The sequence below is a fragment of the Bombus vancouverensis genome, chromosome 14 (genome assembly GCF_051014615.1).
Source record: "Bombus vancouverensis nearcticus chromosome 14, iyBomVanc1_principal, whole genome shotgun sequence".
Lineage (NCBI taxonomy): Eukaryota > Metazoa > Arthropoda > Insecta > Hymenoptera > Apidae > Bombus > Bombus vancouverensis.
Genome location: NC_134924.1, coordinates 7,707,094 through 7,729,399, shown reverse-complemented (window position 1 = coordinate 7,729,399; position 22,306 = coordinate 7,707,094). Strand labels below are relative to the sequence as shown.

General features: G+C 41.7%; 2 protein-coding genes across 5 annotated transcripts in view; both read left to right on the top strand.

Annotated features, from left to right (window-relative positions):
- LOC117154490 (uncharacterized) overlaps window positions 1-13,966 on the top strand; it is a 28,030-nt gene extending 14,064 nt beyond the window's left edge. For 2 of the 3 annotated variants that reach the window (XM_033329533.2, XM_076624253.1), the window contains 6 exons: window positions 2,961-3,067; window positions 3,358-3,635; window positions 4,100-4,277; window positions 6,851-7,020; window positions 8,468-12,045; window positions 12,544-13,966. In XM_033329533.2, the coding sequence (XP_033185424.2) occupies window positions 2,961-3,067; window positions 3,358-3,635; window positions 4,100-4,277; window positions 6,851-7,020; window positions 8,468-12,045; window positions 12,544-13,738 (5,506 nt within the window). In that variant the 3' untranslated portion in view covers window positions 13,739-13,966. The remainder of the gene's footprint in view (window positions 1-2,960; window positions 3,068-3,357; window positions 3,636-4,099; window positions 4,278-6,850; window positions 7,021-8,467; window positions 12,046-12,543) is intronic. The other variant, XM_076624252.1, reaches the window with a different exon arrangement.
- A 2,239-nt stretch (window positions 13,967-16,205) lies between these two features.
- Srr (Serine racemase) lies at window positions 16,206-20,484 on the top strand. Of its 2 annotated transcripts, none has more exons than XM_033329928.2 (6): window positions 16,206-16,305; window positions 17,110-17,229; window positions 17,692-18,050; window positions 18,355-18,517; window positions 18,648-18,940; window positions 19,163-20,484. In XM_033329928.2, exons 1-6 carry the CDS (start codon window positions 16,303-16,305, stop codon window positions 19,518-19,520), a joined length of 1,296 nt encoding a protein of 431 aa, XP_033185819.2. In that variant the 5' UTR covers window positions 16,206-16,302; the 3' UTR covers window positions 19,521-20,484. The 2 variants fall into 2 exon arrangements, with proteins under 2 accessions (XP_033185819.2, XP_033185810.2); XM_033329919.2 differs by lacking the exon at window positions 16,206-16,305 and adding an exon at window positions 16,643-16,809.
- Window positions 20,485-22,306: the final 1,822 nt, after the last annotated feature.

Here is a 22,306-nt window from a genome sequence, read left to right as displayed (position 1 = left end):
CGATAGATTTGACCTATTGTACCTGGACGAAAGCTTCTAATCTTTCCGGAAGGCCAAAAAGTGGCACAAACTTCTCAGTAGAAAAATTCCCAAATTCTCGTAAAATGTACTTACCGCTTTTCTTTATTTATCTCTGTCGATCTTTCCTTCGACTCAATTTACACGTTTCTCTTCTCTTTCTTTCTTTTTTTTTGATTTTCTGTTAAACATATTGACTCGTCAACAGCGTGTTTAACTAGAGTTATTTCGTAGATAAACGTGTCTGGAGAAAAACAGAATGCAACAGATCACGGGTTAAACGCTGAACGGACAAAGGTAGCCGGTTATCTTGGCGAAACTTTAAATAGCTTTTTCGCTCGGCTCCGCGGGAGTCGACGACGCCGATAAAAACAACCGAGTTTCGCGAAGCTACTGGTTTACTCTTTTAAGGGCCGAGCCAGTTTTCTTCTTATTGGCTCGCTCCTGCGAATTTCGAGATCGTAAATGCAAATAACTTACAATCGGAGCATTCGATCGTTATTCGAAAATCGAATTTACAGCTGTGTTCCTTCGCTACGATAACCTTATTCTACGAAACTTTCTTTCGAGGCATGAAATAAAGGGTCACGAACAAGAAAATTACTCTGTTATTCCGACTACGAAACACAGAACGAATAATTGTCGTGGAAAAATTAGTTTTTAATCGAGTAGTCCTTTAATAAAAATGATTATATCATGTTCATCCTTTAAGGTGAAATATTTCTATCCAAAAACACTCAAAGACTGTATCTATTCGAACCAAGAAACGAAACTAAATAGATAACTACACGAGTACACGGTCCGTGTGACCCAAGCACGATCGTGTGAACCGTGAAAGTTAGGAGAAGATCCCGGTAAATTTAGATGCACCTCTTCGTTCTTGTTGCTCCTCGTCGTTTCTCATCTTGCACGCGTGCGAACCAGCGCAAAAGGCTTAGGTGGAACGGTTTTTGAGGTCAAGGAAAGCAGCGTGAACAGGCTGATTCTAGGAGTCCGTTCGATTTTCTAATTTCCGGAAGCGTGTTGGTCAGCCACGCCATGGCGGCTCACGAACTCATTCATACGGTGAACGATGGGCCACGGTTATTCACGGGTATTCCAAGCATTCCTGAATACTTGCAGCGGCTAGAAGTCAGACCACCGACGACCCTATTTACTTGGAGTCCAATTCCACGCCCGGTCCGTGGTCTACGGATGGGATACGTGACGTCAAAAGAGCCGAATCCTTTAGGTCAGCTCAACGATGAGAATTTCAGACGGTTCCGCAGGAAATTCGAAACAGTTTCAATTTTTCAACGCCTGTTCCGCTGATTTTCCGACCTGCAAGCTTTGATTAGTCGACGAACGATATCGTGATCCTGTGAAACCGTGTTTCAACTCTTTCTAACAGAAATATTTCCATCGGTACTTGTTCTTGCTCTTTGAACAGTGACCGCTTTACACGTGGAACTTTCGTATCGACATTTTACGTTCATTCGATGTGTTAATCATGATGTAGATATTTTCAACAGCCGTGGGAAATAGATGCACGCTTTTCGGCTGTTCAACGATTTGTTGCAAATACAATTAAACTGCATGTGGCCAATTAAAATGCAGATATCCGAGGATAACTTTAGAGATTCAAGATCACGTAGAGCTGTCGGGTTTCGGAGGTTGGATTGTTTGACGCGAGAGTTTAAGTGAAATAGTCCAACACCGCGTTACTTTACTTCAACTCTTCCTGTATTATTCGAATCTTGAGAAATTAAGAAAATCAGAAAGCACACACGCGCGTACAAAGTATCCTGTCGAAAAACTAAGCAAGAGTGAAAAGATACAAAAGGTGTGGGACGAGATCCAGGAGTGGAAAGTGTTTCTGAAACTCCGATCGCTGTTAAGCGGATTTACGATGGCACGTGCGGACGTTTCACGAGCACAGTGGAGCAGATAATGACGTTAAGAGGATCCGGGAGCTTGCGGTGGCCTGGCTGCGAGCACCGTTCGGACGAAAAGTATGCGTCGTGCTGGCTGTGCACCCGATAAATTTGCCCGACCTTCCCGGGGTCCCCGGCGGATTTTCTTGCGCGCCTACAATTCGATATCGTACTGTTTAGATGGTCGTTGAATATTCACGTGTCCAGTTTAGTGAATCGTATTATCGACCGTGTTACGTGGAGTTTATCTCTTTGATATTCGGCGTGTGTCGCGTGCGGGTCACTCCCGATTACACCAGCTACTGGTTACTTGTTGAATATCTATGGTTAATGCGATACGCCGTTGTCGACGATATGGAATTATTTATTGGTTAACCGCGACAGCTCTTTTCATGGATTTTCGTGTTGGACGGAGTAAGGCAAACGTGACACGTTGTTTGCCATATATCACTGGAATTGTTATTATATATTCTGCTGATAGACGACAAAGTAGACTCCATCAATTTGCTATTGTGATTCTGAATGAAGAGGAGGAAGAAGAAAGAAGGAGAGAAGAGAATGTATGAATGAAGGAGAAGAAAAGGAAGATGTGTTTCGTGCTAGAGCTGCTAGTGGACTCATCAATAAAGTAGCACACCAGGCTCTTAAACGTCGGGTAGTAAAGGTTAGGTCAGAAGAGCTGTTTGTATGGAGGGGATTGTTGGACGAGGACTTTGGAAAATTCTCTTGGTGTGAATTGTTTTGGTAGAGAGTTTAGAAGCTATTATTCTGTTGTCTATACGTTTAAAATAGATAGCTGTTAGGCTTAGGTTTACGATAGTGAGAAAGATATTTTTTAAATATGGCGTTGCAGTTGGTATTTTAGAGATGTTTCAGACTAGAATGTTGATTTGGAAGGGTGAATGTGTAAAATCGTCGCAAATCGATCGGATTCAACGTCGAGGGCGAATCCATCAGCGGCGTCCTGAAATGAATGCAATCAATCAAACGCGAGAGTTGGAGTGTAACGCTGGCTGAATTCTGTTTCAGTTACTTGGAGATATATAACGAGAAGGTGAGGGATCTTTTGAAGCCGTCCTCGAGCACGAGCGGATTGAGAGTTCGCGAGCATCCTCGACTCGGCCCTTATGTTCAAGGTACCGCCAATCGAACATTCAGTTCGCTTCGAAATCCTACAACTTCGATGATTGTTATCTAAAATAATTGTTGTCACGGAGATTTCCTGCCACTTGACTCGTTTCTTCAGCATTTGACAAGCTTTTCTAAGGATATTTATTACTGTCAATTTTGTATAGTTCAAGTTTTCAATTTCTAACATCTTTCTCTTCAAATCTATAAAACTCCTCATCACCTGCTCATCTATCCATTCTTTTGTCTTTCAAGTTTCCAAATTTGTAATTCTTCTGCTCAATGTTTTCCGTAACAGGACTGACCCATCACGCGGTTCGCACGCTGGGGTCGTTGATGTCCTATGTGGACGAGGGAACGAAAGCCCGGAAGACAGCATCGACGTTGCAAAATCCTAGTAGTAGTCGCAGCCACGCTCTGTTGACGATCGCCGTTGCAGAGGAATCGCAGTGTGTCGGTAACAGCGTCTGTTCGAGGAAGAAAGAGATCTCGCCACGCGGTGGTAGTAAATTACGGTTGGTCGATCTGGCGGGCAGCGAGAGCGCGGCCACGTGCAGCGGTGTACATCGACTGAAAGTGAGTCACTTCCTAAAAATAATATCGTTGGCGCGAACGAACGAACCGATCGATAGAGCTTTTTGAGCAGGTAGAAATCGGAAAGCTACATGATCGGGATTTCCCTTTCGGATGATTCGATCGTATAGGATGCTTTCATCTTCGACGAATCGGAATTCGATAAATTGAAATGTGGAAAAAGAATCGAATCGTTGAAATAATCTATTTTTTGTTCAGATGGATTCAGGCAATTTAAAATCACTTTACCAGCGTAAATCTGTTATTTATTTGACTTGAAATATACTCCCGAATTCCTATGCTTATCCTCGTTAATCAAGTCGTGTGAGTTTAAGTACATAAGTCCAATAAATGATCAATCTGAACGAAGCTCTACGTAATCACGATACAGTTCTAGTGGTTTCATCCGACTGATCGTATGAACAAGAACGAAATAAAAAAGCAGTGCGTGACACGTGTCTTTGCAGGAGGGCGCGAATATAAACAAGAGTCTAGTGGCTCTAGGGAACGTAATATCAGCCCTTGCGGAGAGAGGCACGACCGGAAGTGGTTCGGGCAGGAGGTTCATCCCTTATAGAGATTCTTCGCTTACTTGGCTGTTGAAGGACGCACTTGGCGGAAATGCCACTACCATTATGCTCGCCAGTAAGTGTCTTCCCTTTGATCTTCCCTTCTCCTGCTCTCACTTTTCCTCACCCTCCCGATATACATAGCCTTCAAGCTATCCCTCCTTATATCTCTTTTCCTCTTACTTCTGCTTCATTCTTCTCCTCGTTCGCTCGTATTTATTTTTATTAGACGCCTCTTCCGTTGTGTATCCAGTTAAACGATGATTTACACGTTGAACGAACAGCTTTCTTTCCACTTTGATTCGTCGCTAATCCGTTTATACCGTTCGTTCCAGATTCGCTCCTCCAGATTTTGTCCTGTTCTATTCGAAACGCAGTTACTGCTCCATTACACTCCTGTTCCCGAGGCCCGGTCGTACCAGGATCGCGATATTTAATTTGGGAAGACGACTCAGCTTCCAGGACGCGAAAAAAAAAAAATTGGCCGACGCTCTCCATCCTCTCCTTATCTTCTCAGTCTCCGTTACCACCCACTCACCCAGTCCTTTCCCACCTTTGTCACTACTTAACTCCAGCTTTCCATAAATTCCAGTTAATTGCCAGAGGAGAATTATTATCGCGAGCCTCTGATTCATGAAATTATCCCGGCGATACCGGAGTCCGGACTCGGCCCGGATGGTAATTGGTTTAAATGCTTTTCCAGGCGAGCTAAGGCGCGGAGATTAAAATTCGATAACCGGTGCGAAAGCGTACTGACGGGAATCGGTAAATACGAAATCCTTTAAGCTTGTCAAAGTCGCAGTTCCGCACTGCTCTTTGAACGTTTCACTCCTGTTGGTTGACGTTGAAATGTCCACTCGATGGAAAGAAATGCAACAATTCTAGCGCGTAGATTACTCGTAGATAGGCCTGTACTATTAGGCAGTCCCAAAAGTTTCTATCGTTTTACAAGGAAATAACAGATGTATAACATTTTTTGTTTTATATCATTCTATCGAATTATTATATATTATATATTTCTACTCGTAGTAATAGAACAAAATGGATGATGCATAATTCAATAAAGTAATACAAAACAAAAAATATTGTGCACCCATTATTTCCTTATAAAACGAGAAAGAAACGTTTGGGACAACCTAATACTTGCATACATATTATCACGGCACACTTTCACCAGTTTCGATCAGTTTTTCGTTTAAAAGAAGTCAGCGATAAGTCTTTTTCGGTAGTGGCTGGTAGCAACGAAAGTCGGTATTTTTGTTGAAAAACGAAGTTTCGGTAGTAACTCTCGTAAATAGGTCGATCGTAAGTCTTGTAGAATTTTTCTTGTAGTTAAATGTGGCATGTAGAGAAATTACGGTACAGAATGGGAAATTCTTTTTGCGTGGCCATCCGTACAAAGGGTGAGTTGTACATTAGGACAGACCGAGTCCTTCGTAAATCTGACCACAGATCTGGAACGTAGAATAAAATATTCGTTGACCGCGTACAGCCTGGGAAAAGAGCGCAGATCTCTTGATTTATTCTATAACAAAATACTTTACTGATCGAATCGAATCGGAAGAGCGCGACTATTGCCTTGTCACGGATCAACTCTTTATCTCGTCAAACAGTTTCGAGATTCAGTTCCACCCAATTGAAAAATATTTTTGTTTCGCAATTTCCAGTTTATCGACATGGAAAAATTTCTTTTTTTTTTTTGATATTCATACATGACAAGTGCACTGACTGTTGAACCTGAAAAATACCGATCCCCCTGCTTGTCCGGTCATTGTTTCGCTCTACCACGATTTTCGACCCGCCCTTCGCTAAAGCAACATTTTACTCTTTCTCTTTTCGGTTAAACGGGCAAATGAGAATTTATCTGGTGAAACAATAACGGTGATCACCTCTTCTTCGAATTATTCCAATATTTCCGGACGACTGGAAATTCATCTAATGCATCCAACGTGGTATATAATCGCTGGAATCCAGATGGAAAAACGATCGACTAATTAGCACGGCCGGCTCGATACCACCTAAACGGAAGAATCGGCAAATATTCGTAGGCCGGCCGCGATGCGTATAATTAATCGTGGCGAAATATTCCAAACCGATGATCATCGACGTCCAATTGAATTGCTAATAGCATTCGGGGCTTATTATCGTGTCGATGGTGGAGGGGAGAAGGACGTTTAATATTCAGTGTCTGCATTAATGGTTGACCGCGGATATAGTATACGATAGACGTTCGAACGGGCCCTTTTTCTCCCATGACACCTGATCGAATTTAAAATTCCGTTGAAACGTGACGTTTTTCATTTCGCGCAAGACCTGCCTCGAATGATGGAAAACGGAGGAAAATTTGCCTGCCTCTTTTTTCGACGGCGTCGCTTTGCGCTTCAGACCAACGGCTAAAACAAATTTATTCGATCGATTCCACCCTGAAATTCGATTAATCGATGTTGCAGCGGATTGGAAGATAAGGGAAAACAATTTTTGATGACATTTTACCTCGTGGGACTAGTCGCTGCGATTAATTATAAGGGAAAAATGGCGAGGGATTATACGGTGGCAAATTAAAAAGCCGACGGTAGATGAATGAACACGCACGCGATGGTGTACAGGTGTTGATTATAGCGAGCTTTATTTTCTGTGCTTGGTTTTTAGCGATCTCGCCAGCAAGCGGAAGTTACAACGAGACCGCGCACACGCTGCGATTCGCGCAGAGAGCGCAAAGCGTGGTCAATCGGCCGGTGGTCAACGAGGATCCCGTGGCGAGAATCATCCGCGAGTTGAGAGCTGAGGTGGCCCGATTAAAGTCTTTATTGTTAGAAAAGGTAAGTCGAATTTATAACGTATAATAAATGAAAAATTGCGAAGTGATTTGAAAGATTCGAATACATATTGGAGACGCGTTTTGCTTGTAATCATTTTGTTTATACCCATAGAATATTTTGAGAAAAGTTTGATGGAGGAAAGCTTGGACATCCTGACGATGAATTTTCCAAAGTACTCTCACGCATCTCGTAGTTGACCGTACATCTGAAAATTCATCGGAACTGATTTTCTATTTTGATGACATTTGTCCACGTTATATATGTAGATGAGATAATAGAGATAAATGCGAACTGTATGAAAGAAATTTCCATTTCCATCGATCATACGAGCGAACAATTTTCCCCAAATTGACTTCGGAATTCAATCGTTTCTCGGTAGATCGACGATGCCGTTTCTCCACATTATACCGGTATGTGTGTTCATAAACAAACGGCAATAACAGTATTTTTCGTGGCATGAATATTAATAGGAACCGGAGCAAATAGAAAAATAAATTCACAGTTACCGAAGACGAGGAGAGGAAGGGGATAAAATCAGTGGAGGGGGCAGGGGGATCGGGGTTTTATTTATAACCGAAATCGATTCGCCATTACGGGAAATCTCGCGTTGCCCAGGAGTCCAGGATCTGGTTCACGAAGCAATGAGGATAAATCGACCAAGTTTATTATCGAACCCCAAAGCGAACATAAACTCGTATCGTCGAATCGTCATTACGCAAATGAAATGCATGAATCGTTTATTTGATACTCATTGACCGGTCGCCCGATCCTTCCTGTGGATTGGTCGAACGATTGCTGATAAAATACAGTTCGCAGGTGCGTGCGTTTAACGAGTGATCCGCATTTCCATTTCGCCTATCCGGCATGAGTAGATTTTACAATATCCTTCGATCATGCTATGCGTTATGTAATCGGTCATTAATTAGCCTCATCGAATTTCCCTCGGTCGTTATGATCGCCGTTATTCCTGCCAGTCATCGATTTTCTCCGATTCATTTCGGACGCGTAATTATCTTAATCAATCCCTCGCGCGTGCTTTCGTGGTAACAGTTTCAAAATGACACCTGCCAATCATATATTATTCTGGGGACAGGAATTTCCTCCGATTGTTTATTGGATCTGATTGAAAGTGATTGCAATTTATTGAATTATACCTATGTATGTGGAAGAACCGAGTGTTTAAGAATAGAATATGTGAATGAAAGGTATTTGGCAATTGTAGATTTTCGATGACACGTTGTTCACTATTACGAGAGCATGAATTTTCTGTGCGCTTGCTTATTGTGAGAAGTTGAGTTTCAAAGATTTATGTGTTTACGCACTTGAGTGTAAGTATGCGTGTTTGAATATAAAAGAGAGAAGCGCATGGGCACTGAAAGATTTGGATGAACGTCGTTGCCTAAGATTCCAACGTTATATTTTCGTCGTAAAAAATCATATTTTACAGAACGCAGAAGCAGCTACGAACGCGTTGTGTTGTTGCCAGAAGAATCGACCAAACTGCAATACGAATACAGATCGATCATCAAAAGAAGCCGAGGCAGAGTCAACTGAACGATCCACCCGGCGAAATTCGGGAGAAAAATCCCAAGAGGAGGAAGCAATAGTAGCTGGATCGAGGATAGAAGAAGAAAAAAGACCGAAGAGCGTCGTTTCAGTTCGAAGATCCAATTCCAGCGACAGCGTTACCACGTACGAGGTCGGTTCGTCCAAAAAGAAATTCGGTTCGCTAGAATTTTTGGCGACGAGCGATCGCTTCAACCGAGCAAAGGTGACGGAGTTGAACGACGAAGAAGACGAAGTGAGCGAGATCCACGAGTCCGTGTTCGTCGACATCCCCACATTGGTTGCGGTTTTGATCAAGCCGGATAACAATCTGCAAGAATCCTCGGTTCAGATCGAGGAGATTTGTTCGGACGAGGTTGTGGAAGAAGAATCGATCGATGTGGATTTCGAGGCGGCTAACGACGATCACGAAGCGTTCGGCGAGTTTGAGAAACTGGACAGTATCGATCACGATGATAGAAGCAGCTCTGTGAACTCGTGTCACACTTTTGGGGACATCGAAGCGGAGGCTTATCAAAATTCTGAAAGTCATCAAGTAAAATCAGCTTCCAAACCTAAGCAAAAGCCGAAATTTCGTAAGCAGGACTCGGTGCACGTGTTTCCAACTTCTGTTCTTTCCAATCTACACACGTTGAAGAAATTTGGTTCGGTGGAGACGATCCAGAAGAATAGAGATCCTGTATTCTCGTTGGAAAGATCTCATACAAATTTAGAGAAACGTTGTACGGTTCCTGATAGAGTGAAGAAGTTAAACAATATCCGGGAGATCGATGATCAGAAGATATCGAATAGAGGTAACTGGTCCAAAGAACAGCTTCAACGAAAAGGTAGCAACGATTCGGATAAGAGTCTAAAAGAATCCAACAACCAACCTGGATCGAAGATAAAAAACTACGCGAGGAAGCCTAGTTTGGAGAACCTGAAGAGAAAGACTAGCAAGGATAGCAGTTCGAGTAGTTCGAAAGACGAACAGATTCTGATTTCGAGTCTGACTCGAGATAAACTATTGCGTAGAAAGAATTCGTTAGACCAAGAGCCTTCCACCAGGAGCCACACGCCTATTCAAAGAGTCAAACGCGCTGAAATCGTGGCGGCAGTTACGGAGAGACTGTACTCGAGTAGAAAAAACGTGGAGGATGTTCCAGGGATGCGGTCTCCTCCAGACACAGGCGAGGTAAAGTCTGTGGCCAAATTGAGGCTGCAGGAGATCTCGAGGAAGATGCTGGGTAAACGTAGACGAGTCTGCGTGGACACTCAGACGGACTGCTCGAGGACTATTCGCATGAAGGACACTGCGTCTCTTACAGAAACGCCACGGATAGTCTGTCAGGATGTTGCAGTTCTAACAGATTATCACCAAGACTGCGAATACGTTTTGGGTCAAAAGACACCTGTTTTGAGAGTGAAAGAGACTGCTACTTCGACGGAGAAACCTAAGACGAACATTGTCAGATGTAAAGACGTGGGAAGTTTGGCGAACGATCTCGAAGAATACGATTACGAAATTCAGTCTCCGCGCAATGACTCTGGAATTCTTTCGGACGACACTCAAAATTACGCGGAGAGCAATTTAAGTAGCACAGAGGTGTCTGATCTATGTCAAGAAGCTGACAGAAGAGTGGCATACGCAGAAAGTTCGACGAATACGAGTATGTTCTCTTCTTGTCGTAGCTTTGCGGTACAGACACTGCGATCGGAAGTCTTTGGTCAATCATTACCGCAGAACAAAGCTCCTGCTTGCTCAAGACAATGTTGCAACTCCATCAAAGATTCTCAAAGTCATTCATCGATTAATAATTCTGAGAAAAGTGTAATTTCTATTTCACTACCGGATACCATCAACATTACCATCGAAACCATAAATACCGTAGATTCTAGGATCGCTGTGCCGGACAACGAGGCATCGCAACAAAATGCGAAACGTTCTACAAAGGACGAGGAAGCTCAAACCAACGAATGGAACGATCTTCGTAACGAGATCTTCTGTTCGAAGGATCAGACCACATCGACGCCTAGCCAAACTGATAGCAGGGTATTTCGAATCGAGAACATCTTTCAGGACCCTAACAACGCGGCCAAGTATTCGAGAACTGATCCGAATCGAATGCAGGGGACGAGGATAAGGAATTCCATTACTTTCAGGAATTCCCTAGGGACATCGTACGTGCCCCAGTCGAAGAAGCACGAGCCCTCTCCGAGAGAAGTTCACGCTGAAGGATTTATCAGGGATGGATTAATCACGGAGGCGTTTATCAACCGGAAGCGTAGTTTTAATTTGGAAAGAACACCTAGTTCGGCCGTTTACCAGGATCCTTGGAGGAACTGGCAAGTTCCTGTGTCATTGGTTAACACGATCCATCCGATAGATTCTTCGAAGGGTTTGGGAGTTATCCCATCTTCTTGGCAACCGGAAGTCAGTGAAATTCCGCTGGTCGAACAAAGTTTGTCGCATAGAAACTACGTTGAGGAATCACAGGTGGATTTTGAGATGGATAATATCGAAGAGATCTCGAAGATGAAGTCTTGTAATATTAAATTAAATAATAATATGGATCATGAATATGGGTTCTCAGATGATAGTTTGGACTATAACGACAGTAACGTATGTAGCGAGTCGATGATACTAAAAAACGAACAGATGGTTGAACAGCGTGAGAATTTTTGTCCACCTGACGTAGTAGCGCATACTAAGAAAGATTGTTCGAAATCTATCGAAGAGAAGAACGAATCTATTAACGATTTCGAAGACAATCAAGTGGAATTCCCTAAGAAGAATCTTACAGAGACAACAGAAGCTATTAATATACACGATTACAAATTTTTGATCTTGGGTAGGCCTTGTTATAACTACGAAGAAACCAATGACGAATCTAATATTTACTTGAATCATGCGAAAAGTTCGGGGAAGAAGAAAGTATCCTTCTCCAACTCCAACGTTCTCGAAAAGAAGTTAACTTGTGAACCATCAGGAACCTTGAAGTCTATCATTAAAAAGAGGATGAAGAAAAACATGTCCGAAATTCTAAACTCGGTACATTCTTCCAACGATGAAACTGACGATTCTCAGCAAGAGGAAAGGATCAATTTAACCTTGGAAAGCGAACGGAAAGGTGAGTCTGCGAGTTCAGAAGAAGACAAAGAAGATCAGGATTCGGTGAAATTCGAGCGAAATTCGAAGCAGAATCGCAAGAAGGTCAAGTTCTCCGTGGAAGAATCATCGGAGAACACGTGCAGTGAGTCGGACAGCTACGAGAATGTAGAGGAGGAGGAGGAGGAGGAGGAGGAGGAGGAGGAGGAGGAGGAGGACGATGACGACGACGACAACGACGAGACAGAAAAGATCCTGCTCGATCGTGCGGGCAGGAACGTTCTCGAAGAGTATCTGAGCGAGGCGGTGACCTTCATGCGAAATCTGAACTCTATCAACGAGTACGTGAACGGAACGAGCATGCTCGAAAGGTGAGGAACAATCGCGAAGGGAAACATTCTCGGCCCCGAGTCTTTGATAGGTCGAGAGTCTTCTCGAGAATTTCTGACGGTGCTTTAGATCCTCTCTTGACTCTGCTGGTTTCGATTTTTAGATTAAAGAATCTGCAGCGATTGTTTTTGTAGGATTGAGTGCGTAGATTATTTATAAAATATATTTTTATTTCATTAAGTTTATTAATTAGATATCCGTGATACAGCTCTGATTTAATAAAGAAACATTGTATTTTTATCTACATTTAGATCGAACTCTATTTAGTTTCAGTTCTTTAGATGGCATATTATAAAATGCAAATTATGTATCATATTTCAATATTATTGTATAATTTGACATTAATGGAAATATTATTTAATTATGGAAATATGGAAGTATTATTAATACAAATTATACATGATATTTCAATGTTATATTATACCGTCTAAAGTTAATGGAAATATTCTAAATAAATAAATTGATCAATTTTTTTCAAGAAATCCCTTGTTATGGACATCTGTGGGTTGTGGGCGAGGTGGACAACGAGGTGGTCGTCGACGGGGCTGTCTCTCCTCCTGGAATCGTGATTACTCAGAATTCGTAGGTCGTAAGGTCAATCCAAAGAACGACGATGACTATCTAAGAGAGGACGATGATACAATGATGTGCACGGATTCTTACGAGAGGTGTATGAAGGGCATCCAGAGGTTGGAGGATTGCATTCGGAGAGTCGACAAGCACAACGAGCTGCTTAGGAAAAAATATGGCATTAATTGCGAATCTGCTGGCGCTAGACTGGATCTAGCGAGTCCTAGCACAGAGCCTCGCGCGTCGAAGACGAACGATGACTTCGAGATTCTTCGTGAAACGGAAAGTCCTTTGGGAAGGAGTCCCAGTGTTATAGAGCAGAAAGAAGAAGACGATTTGGAGAAGAAAATCTTTAATCAGTTGATGAATGTCGCCAATTCCATCCGTTACGGAAATTCTAATAAACTTCAATCTCGTTTACTCGCTTCATCCGAATCTAATTCGAAGAGTCTTAGCTGTGGCTCGAAATTTCGTGAGAAATATCGTTACGCTATGAAAGAACCATTCTGCGGGGATGTTAAAGGAAATTTCAGTTTGGAAGAGACTTCGGACGATCGCAAAGATCTCACCACGTACGAAATAACAGGGAATCTATCCGTTGAAAAGACTTGTTCCGCCGAACAGAAGAACGATGACTTGGACTCTATTATGGAAGAAGATTTCTTACCTCTGAGAAGATTTAATCGTTCCTCTTGGTCAACTGATTTAGATCGTCCAACATTTAGAACAGATAGACAGGACGACTCGAGCAAGTACAGTTTTCTTTCGAAATACAAAGTAAACGATTCAAGGACCTCTGATACCACTGATTCTTTGGGGAAAATGTACAATATAAGGGGAAGCTTCCCCAAGCAACGAGTGTTGACCGACAGCGCGCGGAAAAGATTTCAAGAAACGGACGATTATTCGCGAAGAACCAGGGACGGATGTTGCAGGGTGTGCGCGTGTTCGAAAGATCACTCGGATATCGAGAGTACGCCCGGCGAAATCATGCATCTCAGGGATAAATTGAAATATCCCGGAAGTCCCAGGGCAAGATTTCTGGAGCTTCTTCGGGAGAGGCGACGAATAGTCGAGTGCAGCCGTGGCACGAGTGCCTCTTGAACGTGCCTTCCCTAGTCGTCCCTTTTCAACTGTAAAATGTATTTTTCTATTGTAACGCGTCGTCACAATGTCGACGACGACGTCCTCTTTGTAAATAATAGATTTCAGAACCTTTTGTAACGTTTGTCACCGCACCCACGACGAAATTTAACTTATTTATCTTCTGAGTATTCTATTAAGATCGTGTAATTCGCCCCTGTTCGTAATATTAAATTACTTTCTTTATGATTCTTCTTCTCTTCTCCTGTGGTAAGCCAAAGATTAAGACGGTGATTCATACGTGCATGACAGGCTCATATGTATGAAAATCATAGTGGCATAAATCAAGATTTTGAGAATTTTAATTTAATTTCTTCAGATTTATAATTTATCAAGTTACAATCCGATTCTATGCCGTGATTCGTTCTTATAATTCGAAAAGATAAAATAAATTTTTTATAACGATAATCCTAGATAATTACGTAGTGAACTGATTTACAGCCATTATGATCCTACACTTTCTATATGTGGCAGAGTTCACGAATTTTGGTTAAGATGGGGTGTTAAGGAATAATCTCTCTGGAAACGTTCCCTTTAGCTTCTAGCATAATTCGAGGGTATTACGAAATACTGATGCGATTAAATGCTGATACGTGTGGAACTCGAAATTAGGGGATAATTACTCTGAAACTCGTGAACTTTGCGATAATCGAACAAAGTTTTCGAATGAATCCATTATTTTATCTTAATATCCTTCGTTTTTTCTTTTTCCACGTTGAATCACAGAACAACAATATTTTTATTTTCGTTTCACCGATCAATCTGGCAGAAATCGACGCGCGTTCGTCAACGTTTTAACGACGATTTCGCGGTCCAGAAGGTTCGCGACACGAGCTGTGAGTGAATTACAGCTGACACAAACCGTGTTTCGCGCTTTGTTTGGTCAAAGAGCTGACGCACGTGTCGCCTCGATCCCAAGGAACATGGAAGCGGATATCGATGGCATAATCGCGACAGTAATGATCGCGCTTTTCCATCGAGAAATACCAGCATCGACGACAAATTTTGCATTTTTTCTTCGATATTGTTACAAGATTGACGCACGGCATGATTTTCGCTGGCGAAGCTACAATAGGCGGGAAAAGAAAACGTAAACTTATAAGAATCGACGAGGATAGAATTTTGATGCAGTTACACCGGGGCCGTGCCTTTTTGTCGAATATCCTCTCGTGTATGTTCGCAAACAGGCATCGTTACGCTTGCATCAGCACTGTAGAGAAATACGACGCACCAAACGCGGAACACGTGCCAATTTTCACTCTTTTTCTTGTTCGGTGCTTCTGTATATACCGTTTCAGACAGGGCAAAGAGGCAGGAAAGGCAATATTAACTAGGGCTGAAAAGGGGTAATTTGTTCGTGGATCGTTTGAACGATCATTGCTATACATATTCTACTCTTCATGATGTAATTCAGCAATTCTGAATTAAGATATTAACCCTCGTTGAGCGAGCGTTGAACAACTGTCGTGATATTTTATCAAATACGATGAACTTGTTCTAAAGTATTCTCCAGCGGAAGCGAATTTCATATTCATTAGGAATTCCTTGGAACTTTTATAAGGCGAATGGTATTAGAACTCTGAAAATAATACATTTAAATGATGTGGAGTCGAACTACAAATTTACCGATGTGAGAATGTAACACGATACACGCGAGTTATATACCCACCACCGGTAGGTACAATTATTAGTGCAGATAAGGGAAATTAGGTTAGTATATCAATTCTAGTAACAGTTTGAGTGCATGTCGCAAAGAGGTGGTGACTCTGTTATCTGAGCTCTTCTAGGTCGCTAGAATTTCAATATCCAACCACCGTTTTGCAAACGGTGTCGCATTCTAGCGATCCAAAGTTATTAGGCTGACGTGATCATCGTGAAACGAAAGAGGTTTCGTTATTGCAGTGGTAACTCGCAAAGACTTTGCTCCGCTTACTAATGTTTGTAAACTGAAATTATCGCGTAAAAGGTTTCACGATTAGACAATAGATAGCGACGTGTCAGTGAGCGCAGCCGAGTTCGTTTCAACACGTGACGAGATTCGAGAGAAGCAATAAGGCTGCCGTCTGTAAGAATCGTCTATGACAAACATCATTATATATATAGCTAAATTCCATTTGTTTCGCATAATCACTTAATTCGTTACCTTTGACAATTATGGAACTGTTACATTTTATAAACAGTCCGATTTCTTTTTTCTGAAATAAATTATTCGTCGTATAGTTATACATATAAATTATAAGATTAACTGAAAAGATAAGCAAAGTACCTTTTGTAGAAATTTTAACGTTATCTTGAGAAGAGTATCGCGAGAAATAGATGAAATATTTAATAAAGAAAACTCGAAGACGAAATAATTTCATTCGTTATCTGTTTCGTTGAGTATTATCGGTTCAGTCGGGGTTATCTGTAAATTGAGGGCTAGTTACCATCACGATTCATGATCACCAGTTGATTTTGGTACGTCGAGGAGTACGTTTCTCCCTGAACTTAACAAAAATTGCAACAAGAGTTTCGAGACGTTAATCATGGTTCGTTACTGTTTCTTCACTGGAAACCGGAGTCAAAGTTCGTCGATTTATCCGTGCACATTTGTTCTCACGCGTTTCATTACGCGACTCGTGCAATTTATTTCTTCGAAACGACAACAAACGATCGATTGGTTGGCGTTTGATCGTGGTGGTATGGCGAGTGGAATATTAATAACGAGCTGTGTTATCGACAAAAAAGAAAAGGGAAATTACCGCGGAATTATGACAATCACGAGACTTTCAGCTCTCTTCTCGTGGAAAAGAGGTCGAAGGTTGCGACGATAAAGCACATTACCGCGATTACACGACGTTTCCCGATCGAATAAATAACTCGAACGATCGGTGAACGTGCAGTTGATTTTTGGCACATGTCAGTCCGCTTTCAATCTGACGATCATGAGGGATCTGAATCGAAAGTCTAACGGAGAGGACCATAGCAACGGTCAAGATTTCGATTTAATCGCGGAAAGTAGAAACAACGATATCAACCCATCGACGCTTTACGTAATTATCGTTATAATATCATGATCATTTGGCAATAATCGTGATAAGAATCGTCGAATGTCGTATTTGCTTTATTCGAGTCGACACGGCTCGAAACACGAGATGGAATTCGGATACCATCGGGATGAAAACGTAATGTCACCAAACGATCATCTCGGTGATCTTGTCTCTTTAAAAGACAAGACAAGATCGCGCTTTCCCGCGATATCTATTCTTTTGGTGCACGGTTTCAATCGATTCGAATGGGTTAGCTCCAAAAAGAACCGAAAGGTCTCGAATCATGTGCGTTTCTGTCTACAGAACAACGAGGACATACTTGATCCATACTGCGTCGAGGAAAATCCCCAAAAGATTACTTTCGAGGACATCACTTCCGCTGCGTTCAAAATCAAATGTGGAATCATTAACACTCCTTGCGTGGTATGATCTGAAATTTGCAAATTTGTTATTTCCATAGAAAATGTTTACTAGTTCTACCACCATACTCGAATCTTTATGTCACAATCTCAAATGAATTCTTCTTTTCCTATTATTTCGTAATTCATACTCACATGACAAATAGCTTCAACTCAAATTATATTCAATTTTCAGTATAATGACAATTGAGAAGCTTTCTGAAAAAGGGCTTCTATTATATAATAATTATGAATTCTCTATAGATTATTTATAAACTATTTATAGATCGTTTATAATTATTATAAATTATCTTTCAGAACTATTAAAATTATCAATCGAAATGTAGCTAATATTACGAAAGTGGAACCAAATTTTCCAACGCAATTTGTTCAATTCATCATTTCGTCAGATGGATACTTTGCCAGAAAGTTTCTCGATTTAACACGAAAAAAGGAAAAAATTAAAATATGTCCCATTTGTTGTCAGAAATCGCGCCTGTCAGATGCGATGGGTATCGATTTGTATCTGAAGAAAGACTTCCTCCAAACAACTGGAAGTTTCAAGGAACGTGGCGCGAGGTATGCTCTAGTGATGCTGACCGAGGAACAGAAGAAGATCGGCGTGATCTCGGCCTCGCTGGGAAATCACGCACTCGCTCTCTCTTATCACGGGTACAAGCTTAATATACCAGTGACCGTAGTGATGCCGGTGGTGGCACCGATCATGAAGATCGCCGCTTGTCGACAATACGGTGCGAATGTAATCGTCGATGGTCTGGATATGGGTGAGGCAAAGCGTATCGCGCTGGGACAGGCGAAAGAGAATGGGTTGACGTATATAAATGGGTAAAGGCATATTCTACTTGCGATGATAACAGTTTGCTGCTGGTTTCATTCGCGGATAACGTAAAATAAAAAGAATATTCGACACGTGTTATTGATGAATCTATAGTGAATGGAAAATGTCTTTTGCTTGTTTCTTTTTTACGCGAAAGCGACGTCTAACATCTTTCTCTTACGATATTAAAAAATTTATTTTGCGAGATTAACATGTATTCAGAGATTTTTATTTGTTAAATTTTGAAAATAAGAAAATCGTCTATTACAAGAGCTGGTCATGCAAAAGAGCACCTCGTTTATATTATTTCAGGTACGATCACCCAGATATTATGGCAGGACAAGGAACTCTAGGTCTTGAGATCGTGGAGCAGGTACCCGACATAGATGCAGTGGTCGTTCCCATCGGAGGAGGTGGTTTGATCGCGGGGGTAGCTCTGGCCGTGAAAACTCTCCAACCAAATGTACAGATCATCGTGAGTTATCATGGGAATTAAACGAACGTTCAAGCTCGTTCATCCTCTTTTTAACACTTCTTTTTCCACATCGACGAGTATGAAACGTATTTTCGATGTAAACCAATATCGTTTTTCTGTCGGGTTCCAGGGCGTTGAGTCGGAACGATGTCCCAGTTTCTATAAGGCCCGAAAGGCAGATCGACCTACCTACACTCGTATAGATTCGACTTTGGCCGATGGCCTTGCTGTTCCTAAGGTTGGATACAACGCTTTTGCCACCGCGAATCCGTTGATCGACGAATTGGTCGTGGTGAAGGAAGAGTGGATAGCAATCGCGATCCTGAAGCTGGTCGAGAACGAGAAATGTATCGTCGAGGGTGCTGGAGCGACCGGCCTCGCCGCCATTTTGGCTGGTCAGCTGGAAGAACTGAAAGGCAAAAGGTCGTTTGATGTTGCACATAGTTAATTCAAGAACGAGAGCGTTTCCACCTTTCTGTCGCGTTTCCTGTATCTCCTCGATTTCCTTCCTTCAATTAATTTCAAGCTATAATTCTTTAACATTTCTTGTCAATTTATCAGTGAAAAAGATAATTGATTAAACTAAAAAAAAAAATCTCTCACAAATTCGATAATTCTAACAATAACTTTGCTTTTCTTTTCTAGAGTGGTGTTGCTTCTATGCGGAGGAAATATCGACACAACGATCCTAGGTAGGTGTTTGGAGCGTGGACTAGCAGCGGAAGGCCGGCTTTTGAAGTTTACAGTGACTGTGTCCGATCGACCGGGCGGAATCGCAGAGCTCTGTAGAATGCTGGCCAGCATCGGTGTCTCGATAAAGGACATCATGCACGAGCGGGCTTGGATTATGTCGGACATCTTCAGCGTGGACGTGAAAGTGGTCTGCGAGACTAGAGACCGAGATCACGCGGAACAATTGAAGAACATGTTGCATCAAAATTATCAGCGGGTTGTGTTCGGCACTAGTGACATGTCCGCTCTGAACTTACCTTTGAGCATGTAACACGTCGTTCTAAATTCGAACTTTCTGCGATCGTCGAATGACGCCAAAGAAAAGGATTCAACACGATTTTGAGTATTACTTAATGAAGCTTCTTAATTTCTGTGAGCGAAATAATCTTTTTTTTTATAGGACAGAGAGACGCACTATTTATACGAATATCGTATAATTATCTCATTGTTTGAAGTTCAGATACAGTTCGAATCCTTGTATATGTCATACTGAACTAGGTCCTGGCCACGAAACAGAGGAAACCGCGAACGTTCCGCATCGATTTCCATTGTACGCTCGAATTATTGTCCCATATTCCTGACTGAGGGAAGTTTCTATGCATCGATAAAGACACGACAGCTATGGTTGTTCCAAAAAGCGAGCTGCTCGCGTTACAAACGAGCAACCCCTCTACGTAATTTGCATCTGAAGAAGGGTGGTTCGATGGCTCGAAATTTGAGAGCAGCCTCTACGCAACGCGCGTCACACCGAGGCGTAAACGTACACTCGCGAAATTTATTACTGTTGCCATGCTTTCGCGTTAGTTTGAGAGAGAGAGAGAGAGAGAGAGAGAGAGAGAGAGAGAGAGAAGTGATGAAAAGGAACAAAATTTCACCCTTCTGCTCATACGCTGCTTTCGTCGCGTTTTATGTCGGGGATACGTGTTGCTACCGCCACCGTACGGATACGATTGGATTTTTGCGTAAGAGGAGGATCGTAAAGCGTTCGTTTACGAGCTCAATAACGACGCAACCCCTTATTGCGAGATGACTGGCTGTTTGACAACTTGCAGCTGCTCGTTTTCGACGAACTGCGCATTATTCTAATCGTAAGGAACGTGAAGTGCAAAAATTGGATGGAGGTGGTGGTTGAGAAGATCATTTGTACTATAAAAAATATAATATTCGAAATACTACATGGTGTATTACTGTGATTAATAATAAAATGCGTAAATTACGTATTCATTATCTTCGAAGCCAAATAGAAAATGAAATATTTCTGTATGCAAAGTTTTCCACGCACGCTTCGTTGAAAAATGCGTATAAATTATTAAAAGTGAGCAATGAACAATTTACAAGTAAATTTCCAATAAGTTTGTTTCAGACATTCGCTGATAACTTTTTGGACTCCAGTATATTGATCGTAATGTAGCTCGAACCAGGGATTATACAACCACTATCTTTTATCGACTGGATATACACATTTCCACCTTTAAATAAAGTTGTATTCCGTTTCCTAACGATGACTCGCTTGGAATTCTTGTCTCTCAAGCTTACAAGCTCCGACTTTCTCTTAAAGCAACCAATTTCATTATTTCTTCTTATCCTAAGTCAATTTCAGTCTGTTCACGAGAGAAGGGAGAATGAATTCTTCGAAGGAAGTTCACGATGTCACGATAATATTACTCTACTCTGATGATATTACGGTACTCTGCTGCTTAAAGATGGGAATGTTAATATTTTCCGCCGAATCGGGTCAATTTTAAGAAGCAGAAAGATGAATTTTTCGAAGAAAAAAGATGTTAAGATAATTTATGACGATCTTAACATTTTTCAGCCAGTGGAGTCAATTTTAAGAAGCAGAAAGAGGGACGAATTTTTGATAAAATATTCACAATATTGCAATAAATATTACTGTACTCTAACGATATTACACCATTCTTCTTCTTACAGGGAGGGAATGTTAATATTTTTTCTGGAAGTCGGGTCAATTTCAACGCGGTCGCGTCGAATAAAAAATGAGTCGGGGCAGACTGGCAAAATAAATTTCGTGCGGACCGCGTGTTTTCGCGTTTCTGCTGGAAGCATTTCCATGAGGCACGCGGCTGTCAGGGGATTAATGCATCTTTACGCCGGGGCGACTGCTCGGTTTCGTCGCGTTACACGCTCGAATAATATATCGCACGCGTTACACTGGAGGTCTTCCCGTGTCTGGTTTCAAAAGACTCGACTTCTTCTCCCCTTCTGAAGCTTCTTTTCAATGACGGTTGACAATACACGACGATGTGTCACCTTTCTAATATCGGACTGCTCCGGATGAGTTATGATATGTGAACCAGCCAAAGAGGAAAGTAGCGAACAGCCTTCGCCGGCAATGAAAGATCCGCGGATCCGCTTTTTTTCTTCATCTTTTCGCGCATCTCGTTTCAGACGGTGGAAAAAAAAGGAAGAAAGGAAAAGAGGGAAAACTGGAACATCATTGTGCTACCGGGAATGCTGGTTTCGTGGCTACTGAAGCATTGTGAGATTGTTGGAAAGGAAATGAAGAGACGCGAATTTTTTGAATTCGCTAGCGAACTCATTACTTTGATTAGTCAATTTTTCAAGTAGATTAATGACATACGTACATTTGATACTAACTACTTTTGTTTTTGCTTCAGGTTAATGTTGAAATAAGAAATACACGTATATGTAAAGAAGTGAGGATAGTGGAGAAAGAACAGTTCTAAGGCGGTATAAACTACTTGAAAGTGGAAGTTGAAGTTGCCTGTCAGACGCTCGACTCTACGCTTCCCTTATGGACACTAAACATACTTCCAGCTAGCCAATATCGCAACAGAGTTACCGTGATAGTTTATAACTCGAGACATCTACAGACCATCCAACAGCCTTGGTGAAACTTATACTCTCGTCTTTCACGTTGGTTCAATCCCTCCCAGGTAAACAATATTTTCAACTCATAAATCTATATTCTACAAATACAACTACCTTTCCAGGGGAGTTGAAGAAGTTCAATCACGCGATTCTACTGACACCAATTCTTATCCTTTTGCTGCTGCTCCGTCCGTGAACCTTAAA